We start from the raw sequence: 14,526 nt of genomic DNA, 5'->3' as shown, positions 1-14,526 counted from the left end.
CCAATTTGCGCAGAGCAAGATCCCACAAACATCAATGAGATAATGATCATTTAAGTTGTTTTTAAGTATTGGTTGAGGGATAATTACTGGCCATGGGCACTGGGGAGAACTCCCTGTTCTTCTTTGAGTAGTGCCATGAAATATTTTACATATACCTGTAAGGGCAAACGGGGTTCAGGCTTTATTGCCCCAATAGTGAAAATTAAAATTAAGCTTCTCTCTCCCGCCACCCCCCCCCCCCCCCCCCCTCCACCTCTCATTCTCCCGGAAACTCTATCAAATAGGATTCCTTAGTCAAACACCTGGCTGGTCAAAGAAAAACATTCCAATCTCACTCGAGCTATTAGCAATAGTTTCCAGGGCTGCTACAATCAAAATAAAAGCTGTGAGGAGTGATAAAGCTACAGACCACTCCCAGGGTAGGAGCGGTTAATGACTTATACAACCACAGCCAGCAATTCAAACGGAAGGGCGCAGTTTGGAGCTGGAACCTGGAAGATATCCAGCACAAGTCTTCGCCCCCCCCCCACCCAACCCCCTCTTTCTCCCTGCCAGGTTGAGATTCTGAAGACAGGACAGAGGGGGACTGAAAAACCCAGTGATCGAGGCTGAGTTCAACATGCGGGGCGTGTGGGCTGTATCTGGAATCTTGTTGCTTCTTGGACTGGCCGCGACTGGTAGGTGATGGTCACTGGAGTCACTTCTGGATTGTTCGGGTCTTTAAAACGTTTCTTGGGATTTATTTATTTAACCAACCCCGTGATGAAGTAAACATTACTACCCCCCCCCCCCCCCCAGTGTGATTTGCTTCTTACGTTCCTATTTCTCTTCTTTTTTTGGTGAACTTGTTTCATTTTTTGTTGGATTTAAAGCTCCGGGTGGTATGAGGAACATGGAAACATTTTAAGGTACTAATTGTTTGAGAACGAAGAGAGAAATAAGGCAATGCTGAAAATTGGAAGGAGAGAACCAAACAGCAGACAAGTTCAAAACATTGAAAGAGAAACGTGTTTGGTTGAGAGAAAATGTAAATTAAGAAATAAGGCATATAAGAGGGAGAAAACAGATTTTGGATAAAGGGATGATTGAGGGGTGGGGCTAGATTCTGCAGAGTCGAGTGTTTACTCGACACTATCCCAATCCATTATCCGGAGGGGTCCAAAATGCCAAACAGTTGCTTTGTATATCCCAGGGGTGACTATGGAAGACAAGTGTGCCCAGTTCCTCATGCTAAGGGCGACTATGGGAATTAGTATCCCCAGATTTTCAGTGGTAGCAATTGGAGATATTGGTCTCAGTCCCCAATGTGCCCCAGGGGTGACTATAGGAAACAGTGTCAGCTCCCAGTTCCTCTGTATACTCCAGGGGTAACTTATGAGAGACAGTGGTCTCAGTCCCCAATACATGTCAGGTCAGATTAGTCTCTAAACATGTCACGGAGCTGTTGGAGGAGAAACGGAGAACTCTAAACTCCTAGTGTGGCCCAGGACTGCCTGATCAAAGCCAGTTTCCAAGTCTTGAACCTTCATTACATTTCACATTAATTACAAGGTGGAGCCCTTCACAGCACCTTAATTATAATGTAACTGCATTGCAGTGGGCATATCCCCCTTACTGTAACTTGCTTTTCTTACACTAATTATTAATGGATTACACTTTAATCATCATTATAATACTCACCACAACATACTTTTATTATTTTGTCTTTGTTGCATTCCACCGTTATAACTTCCCCATGTGCAAATGCTTCGCATTGCAAAGTCTTTTTGATTACATTGCTCTTTTTACACTTTACAACCTAATTTTTAAGATAACGTAACAGAGTCTGAATCTGTGCCGAAGATAATGCCTCTTAATAGTTCTGTTGTGTGCATTTTAAGTATTCTTGGTATTCAGACCTGGTGAAGAAATTACTGTGAATGGCCCATGGCCTGCCCGAATCTCAGCCCTAGTTCTTCGGGCTGGTCCAGCTGACGTCTTGCTTACTTTGGTGTAGGGAGCCCTCTGATGCTGACACCTGTGCATAGCATTGAACCTAGGGTATTCTTCCTGGTTGTCCAAAGGTCTTTAAAAAGGGTAATTGTATTTCACACTATCTTCTGGTTGATGTTAACATACACATTTTGTTTAAAAAGAATAATGAATTTAGATTTAAAAGCCTAATTAGACATCATTGTTCTGCCTAGCAAGGATCCAAGTTGGGATTTACCTGGTGCTGTACCATATCATCCAGTGAATTAACCAACTGAAAAATTGGGGAATCTCGGAAGGAGTAAGGATTTTGAGAGCTTTAAGAAAGTTTAAATCAGGAAATGGCAAAAAAATACATTTTCAGATGTTGTTTTGCAGTTTGTTGCTGGTATTTGTTTGCAGGGAAGTACCTCAGTGCACTGGGATTGCTTGCACAGTGCAGCAGCTCCTGGAGTCCGAGTGGTTTGCAGAGTCTTTTTGTTTTGGTTATTCTGTGAATTGGAATTCAAATACTTGATGCAACCTTTTTGTAGTGAGGCCTGTGGACATTCGCATTCAGATATAGTCTGGACACCCAAAACAACATCTGAGTCCATAACTATCATTCAGGAACATAGGTCACACAACACAAGAGACAATGCAGTTCTACTAGTTATGACAAATAGATAATAATCAGCCATTGCTAAGATAATGATGCAATTGTATGACACAACATAGAAGGAGACCATTCAGCCCATCATGCCTATGCCAGTGGTTTGAAAGGGCTATCCATTTAGTCCCACTCTGCTGTCCTTCAAATATTTATCCAATTCCCTTGTGAAAATTATTATTGAATCTGCTTCCTTTCAGCCAATGCATTCCCGATTACAACAACTCTGCGTAAAAGATGTTTTCCTTGTCTCAGCTCCTGTTCTTTTGTTAATTGCCTTAAATCTGTGTCCTCTGGCTAGTGATCACTCTGTCACTGGAAACAGATTCTCCTTATTTATTCAATCAAAACCATTCATGATTTTGAATACCTCTATCAAATCTCCCCTGCTTGAAGAGAATAACTCCTCGAGATAACTGAAGTCTTTCATCCCTGGTACCATTCTAGTAAAGTTCCTCTGTGCCCTCTCTATAGCCTTGACATTCTTCCTATAGTATGGTGCCCAGAACTGGCTGCAATACTCCAACTCTGGCCTAACCAATGCTGCATAAAGGTTTAGCATAACTTTCTTGCTTTTGCACTGTATTCCTTTATTTATAAAGTCAAAGATCCCATATGTCTTTTTTCACAACCTTCTCACCTTGTCCTGGCACCTTCAAAGATGTATGTGCATACATTCCCTGCTCCCTCTCTTCTTGCATCCCTTTAAAATTGTACTATTTAGTTTATATTGCTTCACCTAATTCTTATCAAAATGAATCGCTTCGCGCTTCTCCATGTTAAATTTCATCTGCCATGTGTCTGCCGATTTCACCACCCTTTCTATATCCACCTCAAACCTGTTGCTATCCTCTTCACTGTTTGCTATATTTCCGAATATGTAGCGTCTGCAAACTTTGAAATTAGGCTTTGTATGCCTAACCCGAGATCATAAAGTTGCAGCTCAGTTGGTGGCAATTTTGACTAAGAATCATGGAAGTTGTGGGTTCAAATCCCACTCAAGGAATTGAGCACAAAAACCATGACTGATGCTCCAGTACAGTACTAAGGGAGTGCTATCTATCGGTTGAGACATTAAACCAAGGTCCCATCTGTCTCTCAGGTGGATGTAGAAGATCTCATGATGCTATTTTACCATTTCCTAGAGGCACTTGGGGATGGGCAATAAATACTGCCCGTGCCAGCGACGTTCACATCCCATGAACAAATATAAAAAAAACTTTGAAGAAGAGTAGGGGAGTTCTGGCCAATATTTATTCCTCAATCAACATCACAAAAACAGATTATCTGGACATTTTCACATTGCTGTTTGTGAGAGCTTGCTGTGTGCTCTGTTTCCGAGATTACACTTCGAAAATCATTTCATTTTGAATACCTCTAGTTATTCACCTCTAGGTGAAATCTAGGTGTAAATGCACTTTTGGACATTCTGTAAAGCACTTTGGGACATTCTGTGGTCATGAAAGGTGCTACATAAATGCAAGTCTTTATTTTTTTCTTTTTACTAATATATATCAAAAAGTGCAGTGGCCTTTAAACTAACCCCTGAGGGACACCACTGTAATCTTCTCTCCAGTCTGAAAAACAATCATTACTCTCTACTTTCTGATCCTTAGCTAATTATGTAGCCACCATCCTTTTAATCCCATGGGCTTCCATTATGCAAAGAAGTTTATGATTCAGCACTTTATCAAGTGTCTTTTGAAAGTCCATATGCACATTTTTTTTAATAGTTTATTCTTTCATGTCACTGGCTAGGCCAGCATTTATTGTCCATCCCAAATTGCCCTTGAGAAGGTGGTGGTGAGCTGCCTGCTTGAACTGCTGCAGTCCGATGTAGTGTAGGTACACCCACAGTGCTGTTAAGGAGGGAGTTCCAGGATTTTGACCCATCGACGGTGATACCATGTGATATCGTTCCAAGTCAGGAAGGTCTGTGGCTTGAGGGGAACTTGCAGGTGGTGTTATCCCCATGCATCTGCCACCCTTGTCCTTCAAGGTGATAGAAGAGGCTTTGGAAGGTCCTTGGCACATCCGTCAAACTGCCCTCATCCACACTTCTGTTGCTTAATCAAGTTAGTCAATCACAATTTGCCTTAAACAAATCTGTGCTGGCTTTTGTTTGTTAACCCATATTTTTCCAAATGCCGATTAAATTTGTGTGGCTTATTTAAAAATTTCCAACATCAATGTTGGGCTGACTGGCCTTTTGTTAATTCCTGTTGCTATGATAATAACACAATGGCCAGAAATTTTCCCCCGTGGAGGGGGTTGTGCGGGGGCGGGCGCGAACTCAATCGGCGCCCCCGATCAGGTCCACACTGCCATTTTACATGGGTGGGCCAATTAAGGCCTGCCCATTGTGATGCGCGCCCAGAGCGCTGAGCGCTCCCTGTGCGGGGGGGGGGGGTGGTGGAATTCCCTGACTGGTTCCCTGCACTCTTTCGCACATGCACGCAAAAGAGCGCAGCGATCTCCCTGAGGCACAATTTGTTTAAGTTATTGAAATTTGAATAAGGTGGGTAAAAAATTTAAGGACATGTCCCCTCATGTGAAACTGTCACGTGAGCTGGGATATGTCCATTATTTATTTCAAAAAATCTTATTTAAATAATAAACCCTTCATGAAACCTCATCCCACCCATGAAAAATGCAAAGGCCGCCTGGGCTCTTCGCCTGCCCTCCAGCCTTAAGGGTGGACGGGCAGCTCAGTTAATTACTTTAATTACTTTTTACAGGCCTTAATAAACCTTTGACAGTTTGGCGGGCGCGCAGCCGAGTCAGCTGCGCACCCGCCGAGCTAAATGACCTGCAGTGACATTGGGACGCCAGCAAGCAGACGCACCCCCCCACTTGCTGATGGGAAAATGCTGCCCAGCGAGTACTTCCTGTTGCTATGGAAATTATGTTGCAATAGGGGTTATGATCCTTTGCTCCGTGTGAGCTTGGATCCCTTTTGGAAGAGTGGGGTTGGGGAATTGCCCCAACTGGATGAGCTTCTATTGCCAGTGTTAATGTGGCGAAAGGCCAGTTCCTATTGGTAAGATAGCTGTGTAATAATACAGGACACAGAAAAGTAACGTTGCTGTAACGATGAATATTATGTGCCAGCACAGGTAACTGGAGGTTAAAAGGCAGCGTACAGACTTTTTTTAGTTACACCTAGATTTCCCCAAGCATTTATATTTTGTTCTCTGGAGAAACACTTTATTATGATAGAAAGCAACGAAAGAGTGGCAGCGCTCAGATTACAGTGGAACATGAGCTTAAAAGAATTCATTTTCACATATGGTGAAGTGTTCTTAGTTACATCTGCTACCGTTTACTACCTGAACTGCTGGAAAGAGGCAAAATGAGTGAGTCAGATGGAAGATGAACAGTGGAAAGAAGAAAATGTATTAATTCAACAATGGCACTGCTTGTTTCAGAAGCAGACCCACAGAGGGATGACACAGACTGGTGCGAGCGTGACAAGGCACTCCACAAACGGTTGGATATTGTAGAAAAGGTAACAAAAGCCAATTCCCTGTTTTGAGTGTAGCAACACTAGGTTATGGTACGTATAAGAGATGCTATAATGGATGCTCGCAGAGAATTTACATTGTGGTTACATTTGGCCCAACTGATCCATGCCTGCAATTCATGCTCCACATGAGTCTCCACCCAGCCCGTTTCACCTAACATAAAAGCAAAATACTGCTGATGTTTAAAATCTGAAATAAAAACAAAAAAATGCTGGGAAAACTCAGTAGGTCTGGCATCATCTGTGGAGAGAGAAACAGAGTTCACATTTTGAGTCCAATTTGACTCTTCTCCAGAACTAGAGAGCAGTAAGAAGGTGATGGGTTTTATGTTGTTGAAAAAGAGGTGGAGGGTAGGTGGAGCAAAATAAAAGATCAGGGATAGGTTGGAGGTCAGGAGAAATCTAATGACAAAGATGTCATGGAACACAAGACAAAGGGAGTGGTAGTATTAAAGACTAAAGCAAGTGTTAATAGTGGAATAAAGGTCAGAACTGTCTGAAAGCAAAATAGCAGAAGGTGTTAATAGCAGAAAAAGGATCAGTGCTGTCTGAAAGCAAAACATGAGAACAAGATACAGGCTGGCCATGGGCCGGGGGGGTGGGGGGAATCAAAATGGAGGACAGAGTTCATGGTCTGACATTGTTGAATTCAATGTTGAGTCCAGAAAGCTTTAAAGTGCCTAATCGGAAGATGAGGTGTTGTTCTTCCAGCTTGTGTTGGGTTTCACTGGAACATTGTAGCAGGCCGAGGACAGAAATGTGAGCACGAGAGCAGGAATGGTGAATTGAAATGGCAAGCAACAGGAAGGTCGGGGTCATGCTTGCGGGCCGAGCGAAGGTGTTCCGCAAAGCGGTCACCAAGTCCGTGTTTAGTCTCCCCAGTATTTCATTTAATCCTTTCCACAGGATAAACAAAAGGACATGTTTCAATCTCCAATTTTAAAAAAAACAAATAAAAGCAAAACATGTTGGAAATGTAGTCAACTGCTGAATGTTTAAAAGAGGTTATAGGTTAACACTTTAGGTGGGGGTTATTCAGTGTTGGTTATGGCTCAGCGGCCAGCACTTTTGCCTCTGAATCAGATGATTGGGGGTTCAAGTCCACTCCAGTGAATTAAGCACAGAATATTGGCTGACAGTACAGTAATGAGGGAGCATCTTTCAGGTGAAATATTAAACAATCCATCTTAGCTGAATATGAAAGATTCCAGGGCACTCCTAGAAATGAAGGGGCGTTCTCCCCAGTGTCCTGGCCTCAACTCATATCACTAAAAAATAAATTATCTTGCCATTAATGCAAAAGCAAAATACTGCGGATGTTGGAAACCTGAACGAAAACCAGAAAATTCTGGAAAGCAGGTCGGGCAGCATCTGAGGAGAGAGAAACAATTAATATTTCAGGTTGATGACCATTTGCCAGAATTAGAAACAGTTAGAGGCAAGTATAGAGGCAGTGAAAGGAGGGGAAAGAACAAAAGGGAAGAATTGTGGCAGGATGGAAGGCAGGAATAATTAAATGTCAAGACAAATGGAAATGACAATGGGACAGACATTAGGTCGTTATTTCATTGCTGAGTTATGGGACCTTGCTGTGCACAAATTGGCTGCCATGTTTCCCACATTTCAAAAGTACTTCATTGGCTGTAAAGCACTTTGGGACATCTTGAGATTGTGAAAGGCACCATATAAATGCAAGTTCTTTCTCTTACTGGCCAGTGGTAGATGAATTTTGATTGATGTTGCTTCCTTTTTTCCTCTCCCTCTCTCGTTTACTTCAGAATATAGAACAAACGGTCAATCACTTGGAAGCTGAAATATCTGCCCTGCTCAGATTCATCGAGGCTTCAAACCCCCCACTTCAACTGGGAGCACCAACCATGGACATTTTTGAGAATGGTGAATACGGTTTGTCAAGTAACTTCCTTTCCTTTTGATATGAGTGAATTCGTTGTCGTTGGGCTGAGGGCTGTTAGCGCTGGGAGATGGATCACGTTCCCATTTCAGGCACCAAGAATCAGCATGAAAGCACTGACAGGCGCTGTGCTGCACTGGTTCAACACAGAGTCAAGTGCCCGCTACTCTGTTCTGATAAATTTGACCTAGCCTACCAGTCACACTTTTCCATTTCACTCACCGGACATACTGGTGACCCTTAGTTGGTTTGTATTTTGGGCCCATACCCACTAGAGGCTAGTTGAAATCATAATTCGTATTTATATACCATATATGCTCAAGTAATAGTCAATCTTGTGTAAAATTCGACCCCACCCCCCAACTTTTGGCCAAACAATCCTTAATTTTTCACGTACCTCAATTCATTATTCATTAAAACAATTCATTTTTAAAATTTGTTCTTTCATGGGATGTGGGTGCTGCTGGCAAACCAGAATTTGTTGCCCATCCCTAATTGCCCTTGAACTGAGTGGCTTGCTAGGCCATTTCCAAGGGCAGTTAAGAATCAACCACATTGCTGTGGGTCTGGAGTCACATGTAGGCCAGACCAGGTAAGAATGACAGATTTCCTTCCCCAAAAGGACATTAGTAAATCAGATAGGTTTTTGCCACAATCAATGATAGTTTCATGGTCACCGTTACTGAGACTAGCTTTCAATTCCAGATTTTATTGATTGAACTTAAATTCCACCAACAGCTGTGGTTGGATTTGTACCCATATCTCCAGAGCATTAACCGGGACCTCTGGATTTCTGGTCACCATCGTCCCTCGCACATGCTGATTCAGTGCAATCCCCCTGCACCAAGGCTTAGGTCAAAGGCTGGGAACCATCAGCGAGATATTTTCCAATGGCGCGACCCTTCCCTTTTCTGACCTCCAAGCAGTATTGAAACTGCAGGCCCAGTCGATGCTGCCACTTCCTCTCCAGGCCTGTGAGGGGTGGGGGTTGGGGTCGGGGAGGCTCTCTGAAGCTGGAGCACAGCCTGATGAAACCGTATCCGGGAGCAGCCCCGAGCTTGGTGCCTCTATGGGATTTTGGTGGGAGCACCATGTTGACGGGTCATTACGCTCGCCCAACACCCGATGAGCACAGTTAGAGCTGATCAATCTGGAACCAAGCGCCATTCTCCCTGAAAGACTGGGAGCTCCATGTCCAGTTCAACGGTCATGGAACCAGAAAAAAGAATCCTCATTGTGACGGTTAGCTAGAACCATAGAAACCATAGAAAAGTTACAGCATAGAAGGAGGCCATTCAGCCCATCTTGTCCATGCCAACCTGAGGACACCCAGGTGCCCTTTCTAATCCCACCTTCCTGCACCCGGCCCATAGCCCTGTAGCAGCTAGCTGGTATATGAAGAATTGATTAAGCCCTGGCAATGTGTTTGGAAGCAAAGATAAGTTCCACGGTTTAGGATTGTTCATAGACAGGATTTCAAATGATGAGAATACTAATCAGGTGTCTCCGTGCATCTCAATAATGGCTTCCCCCATTACCGTTAGTTAAAAGTAGGCCTCTTGAAAACATTACCCATATAAAAGTCAACCCCCTAACTTTTAGCCTAAAAATAATTCAACTTTTACATGAGTATATATGGTATTCAATAAAGCTTGACCACATATTAGCAGCCGTGAGCACAAGATGCAAACCAGACCCTGATTTGGCACTAATTAAGGGATGAGTATGGCTGGTGAGTGAAATGGAAAAGAGTAACACTGCTGTGCTTGGAGGTAGACTTCTCAATCCCCTAATCTGACAGCCGATGCCTCCTACTCACCTATTTGTTTTTATATATTCAATGGACTCAGGCAGTAAGATCGAGGGGTTGCCTGGTACATGAGCCCATGTACTATTATGCTGGCCGCAGCATATGTTTAATTCACAGAAACAACTACCCCTCCCTGACACTCACTCTCTTAGTTCATGGGAAGAAAGGCCATTGGAGCAAGTGTTGGATGATAGCTGGCACCTGTGGATGTTCCGAGCAAGGAGTTCTGTTCTTGGAAAAGGAGCTGGGGTTTTGTGGTGTGGGTGAGTGCGAGCATGGGTGAGGGCAGCCTCTAAAAGAGGCTTTGTTGAGGGTTAATTTAGGAAATGCAACACCTGGGGTGGGATTTTCCAGCCCCGACACTGGCGGGCGTCGTCACTAGTGGGTAGGACGGGAAAATTTGGAGAACCGTTAAAAGTCAACAGCTTCCCAACTTTTCCTGTCTCACCCGCGATGATGCCCGGTGGTGTAGGAGCTGGAAAATCCCACCCCTGATGTGTTACCAGAAGGGCCAAAAATTCCATCCCCGGTTTGTGGTGAGTTAGCTGGCCTTTACCGGGCTGCAGCAACTCCTGCCTGAGTGTGAGTGTGAATACACGCAGTTGCATGTATGTATGTTTGTGTGTTGCATATGTACATTTATGTGTACATATAGGTATAAACCTGTGCGCATGCACAGGTATATGCATATATGTGTGTGCGTGCAAGCATAGGTGCATTTGTATTTATCTGCATGCACAAGTATGTGTGTGTATGTTTGTGTGTTCTTGCATGAGTACATTTGTGTGTGTCTGTGAGTGTCTGTACATGCAGATATAAGTGTGTGTGTGGGTGCATGCACAGGCATGCAAGTATGTATGTGTGTGTGCATGCACATGTATGTATGTGTGTGTATGTACATGCAGGTATAAGCGTATATGTGTGCATGTACAGGTAAATGCATGTATGTTTGTGTGTGTTTGCACATGTAGGTACATTGTATGTGTGCAGGTATATGCATGTATGTTTGCGGGGGGATATATGTGCATTCAACATCTGGATGTTGGACAAGGGCAGGATCAGGCTGAAATAAGTTGCTAGGATCAAGCCCAACCATGAGGCCCTCATTCTTAAGCAGCCAGCTAATTCTCACTGTGGTCATATATTAGGATGAAGGGCTAGAGGGCTGGACCCTGGAATCAGTCGGCACTATGAATATGGGAGGGGAGAATAAAACTGGATAACAAATCAAGTGGTTGATCTCTGTCTAACTCCCATTATTTTCATATTCACCAGGTTTGCACTGAACATCACGATGCCACTCTCCATTCTGAAAGGCAGTCGTAGAACAATACTTGCATCAAGAAACATATCAGTAAAATGACATTTAAAAAATGTGTCTGTTATTGATTGCAACAGCTATTTCCAATATAAACTGTGTCGTGTTCCTTGCATGGGGCTATATTGAGCAACTGCTGGATGTTCATTGGACTTGGAGCATCCGTTACCAGGGTGACGTGGGAGCCTCTAAAATTTGCAGTCCTCACTGGGCCTAGGTTAAGTTTGGCAGTTTTCTTTACCTTAGTTTGATTTACTCTCACTTTTTGAAATTTCTTTGAAAAATAATTACAAGATGAGTTGCAGCAGTAATCCACTAATTTGATACTGGATAGTTTTGCTGGTACCACATCTCCAGTGAACACCAGACATATAACCCAGCCTGTCCTATGTGAACAATTTCAAAGGACTGAAGGTTTGTTGCTGAGGAAAAAAATTGTGATTTTGTGTAGGAATACAAAGTATGTACAGAACAGAAACAAGCCATTATGTCCAACTGATTAATACCAGTGTTTATGCACCACACAAGCTTCCTTCCACCCTTTTTCATCTAACCCCATCAAATATCCTACTATTCCTTTCTTCCTCATGTTCATTCCTAGCTTCCCTTTAAATGCATCTATGCTATTTGTTCAAATGCTCCTCAACTCATATTATTAGTGGTTCTCTTTCCTCAGTTACTGTCCCTCTCCCCTTCAAATCTACATCATGACACCTCTCCTAAAAAAAAACAACCCTTTATCTCTCTGTCCTTACAAACTACCACCTTCTTTCCAATCTCCGGAGTAACTGAATGTGGTGTTGACTTCCAAATCTGTGCCTGTGCTTCCTGAAATTCCATGTTTAAATATCTCTAACCAGGTTTACATCCCTGTCACAGTAGGGCAGTGTCTCTTATCAAAGTCATAAATAACATCCTATGTTACTGTGCCCATCGTAAACTATCCCTCATCATCCTTTTTGACCTCTCTGCAGCCTTTGACATGGTTGACCATGCCAGCTGCCCCCAATGTCTCTCTACTGTTGTCCAGCTGGGTGGAACTGCACCCGCCCAGTTCTATGCCTATTTATTCACTCATAACCAGCCAAACACCAGCAATGACCTTTTCCACTCCTGCACCATTACCTTTGGTGTCCCCCAAACAACTAACCTTGGCACTCTCTTATTTCTTGTCTACATGCTGCCCCTCAGCCATCCTAAAACACTGTGTTGCTTTTCACATGTATGCTGATGACACCCAGCTCTCCCTCACACTCGTCCCCTCCACTGTCTCTAAATTATCAGACTGACATCAAGTACTGGATGAGCAGAGACTTCCTCCTATTAAATAATTGGTAAGATTGAAATGATCTTCTTTGAGCTTCACCACAAACTCCATTCTCTAGCCATCTACTCCATCCCTCACCTGAACAGCTACCTGAGGCTAAACCAGACTGTATGCCACCTTGTGTCATATTTGACCCTGTGATGAACTTCTGACCTCATATTCGTCCTATCGCTAAGATGCTATTTCCACCCCTGTAACATCACCCAACTCCAACCATGGTCTCAGGTGATCTGCTGCTGAAACCCTCAGCCAAGCCTTTGTTATCTCTGTACTTGACTCTCCCAATGCAGTCCTGACCTGGTCTCCAATATTCCGGCCTGCATAAACCTAAGTTCATCCAAAACTTTGCAGGCTATATCCTAACACTCAAACGTAAGACAAAAATGCCACTCAGCCCTCTGCTCGCTGACCTACAATGGCTCCCGGTCAAGCAACGCTTTGATTTTAAAATTCTCAACCTTGTTTTCAAATCCCTCCATGGCCTCACCCCTTCCTATCTCTTTAACCTCCTCCAGCCTCACAACCCTCTGAGATATCTGTGCTCCTCCAATTCTGGCCTCTTGAGTATCCCCAATTTTAATCACTGTAGCATTGGCATCGTCCCTTCAGTTGCCAAGGCCCTAAGTTCTGGAATTACCTCAGTAAACCTCTCCACCTCTGTTTCCTCCTTTGGGACTCTCCTTGAAACCTGCTCTTTTAACCAAACTTTTGGTCACCTGCCCTAATATCTCCATATGCAGTTCAATGTTAAATTTTCTTTGCCACTGCTCTTGTGAAGCACGCTGGAACTTTTTAACTACATTAAAGATGTTATATAAATGCAAGTTGTTGTTGTTGTTGTGATCCACATTCCGACCACTCTCTGGGTGAAGAAGTTTCTCTTGGACTCCCTATTGGTTTAATTGATGACTTTATTATCTTTATGGTCCTTAGTCCTGGTCTTGCCCGAAAGTGGAAACATCTTTATGCCTACCCTGTAAAAACGTTTCATAATTTTGAAGACCTCGATCAGCTTATCAGAACTTCTGTTTTCTACAGAGAAGGGCCCCAGCCTGTTCAACCTTCCCTAATAGGTATATTGATAGAACAATGGCAGCTAAGTATTACTTAGTTGAAGAAGGGGGAAAAAAATGTCAACAGGCAGAACTTTTCCCTCAGCGGGTGGGCGTGCACCTGACCCAAACGGGAGTAAACTGGTGCGCGATGACCTCGGGTGAGCGTCCCGATATCATTGCGCGCTCTCACGATGTTTCGCTCGGCGGCCACGCACAAGAGGCAGTAGTGCGTGCCCGCCAACAACTAAGAGGCTTATTAAGGCCCCTAATCAATTAATTATATGGAATTTTTCGCTACCCATCGAACCGTTCGGTTGGCGGGTGGGCGAATAGGCCAAGCGGCCTTTGCACTTTTTGCAAAACATCATCCTTGGATGGGATGAGGTTTCAATCAATGATTTAAAAAAAAACTTTTACTACTCATTTGCAACATGTCCCTGCTCATGTGACAGAGTCACATGAGGGGACGTGTTTTCCTTATTTTTTAAAACTTTATTTTTACTGTGGAAATCTTCAGCTCTCTGAGTCAGCTCTGTGCCTTCAGGGAGCTTTCATTGAGCGCACTGACTTCTGCACTCACCCTCCTTCCCCCCCCCCCACCCCAACCCAGGCAATGCTGAGCAATTCATTGCGCAATTCACACTGGCTGGCCATCAATCGGCCAGCCAGTGTGAAATCGCGGTTGGGGCCTGATCGCGGGCAGCGGACTGTTGCACGTCCGCTCCCAGGCCCACCCGCCCGATGAGGGGAAAATCCTCCCCAGTGCTAACATGAAGGAGCGGTAGCATTACCAGCCTTCCAAAATTGTCCTGGAGTCTCCAGGAATTTAAGATGAATTTCTCGGACATCGCTGCTGGAGAAGAAAATCATCGGCCCCTTTGGCTGTGATTTTAAAAAAAAATTTTCTCTGAATAAATTTATTGTAAAGATATTGGAGATGAGGGGAAGATGGTTGTTTGAC

General features: G+C 43.7%; 1 protein-coding gene across 1 annotated transcript; it reads left to right on the top strand.

Annotated features, from left to right (window-relative positions):
• The first annotated feature begins 499 nt into the window (after positions 1 to 499).
• LOC121270710 (placenta-specific protein 9-like) lies at positions 500 to 13,330 on the top strand. The gene is made up of 4 exons (XM_041176066.1): positions 500 to 677; positions 6,049 to 6,128; positions 7,922 to 8,039; positions 11,141 to 13,330. The coding sequence occupies exons 1-4, from the start codon at positions 620 to 622 to the stop codon at positions 11,149 to 11,151; spliced, it is 267 nt and encodes an 88-aa protein (XP_041032000.1). The 5' UTR covers positions 500 to 619; the 3' UTR covers positions 11,152 to 13,330.
• The last annotated feature ends 1,196 nt before the right edge of the window (positions 13,331 to 14,526 follow it).

The sequence above is a fragment of the Carcharodon carcharias genome, chromosome 28 (assembly GCF_017639515.1).
Source record: "Carcharodon carcharias isolate sCarCar2 chromosome 28, sCarCar2.pri, whole genome shotgun sequence".
Classification (NCBI taxonomy): domain Eukaryota; kingdom Metazoa; phylum Chordata; class Chondrichthyes; order Lamniformes; family Lamnidae; genus Carcharodon; species Carcharodon carcharias.
The sequence above is the reverse complement of the archived record's forward strand: the minus strand, read 5'-3'. Positions and strand labels throughout refer to the sequence as shown.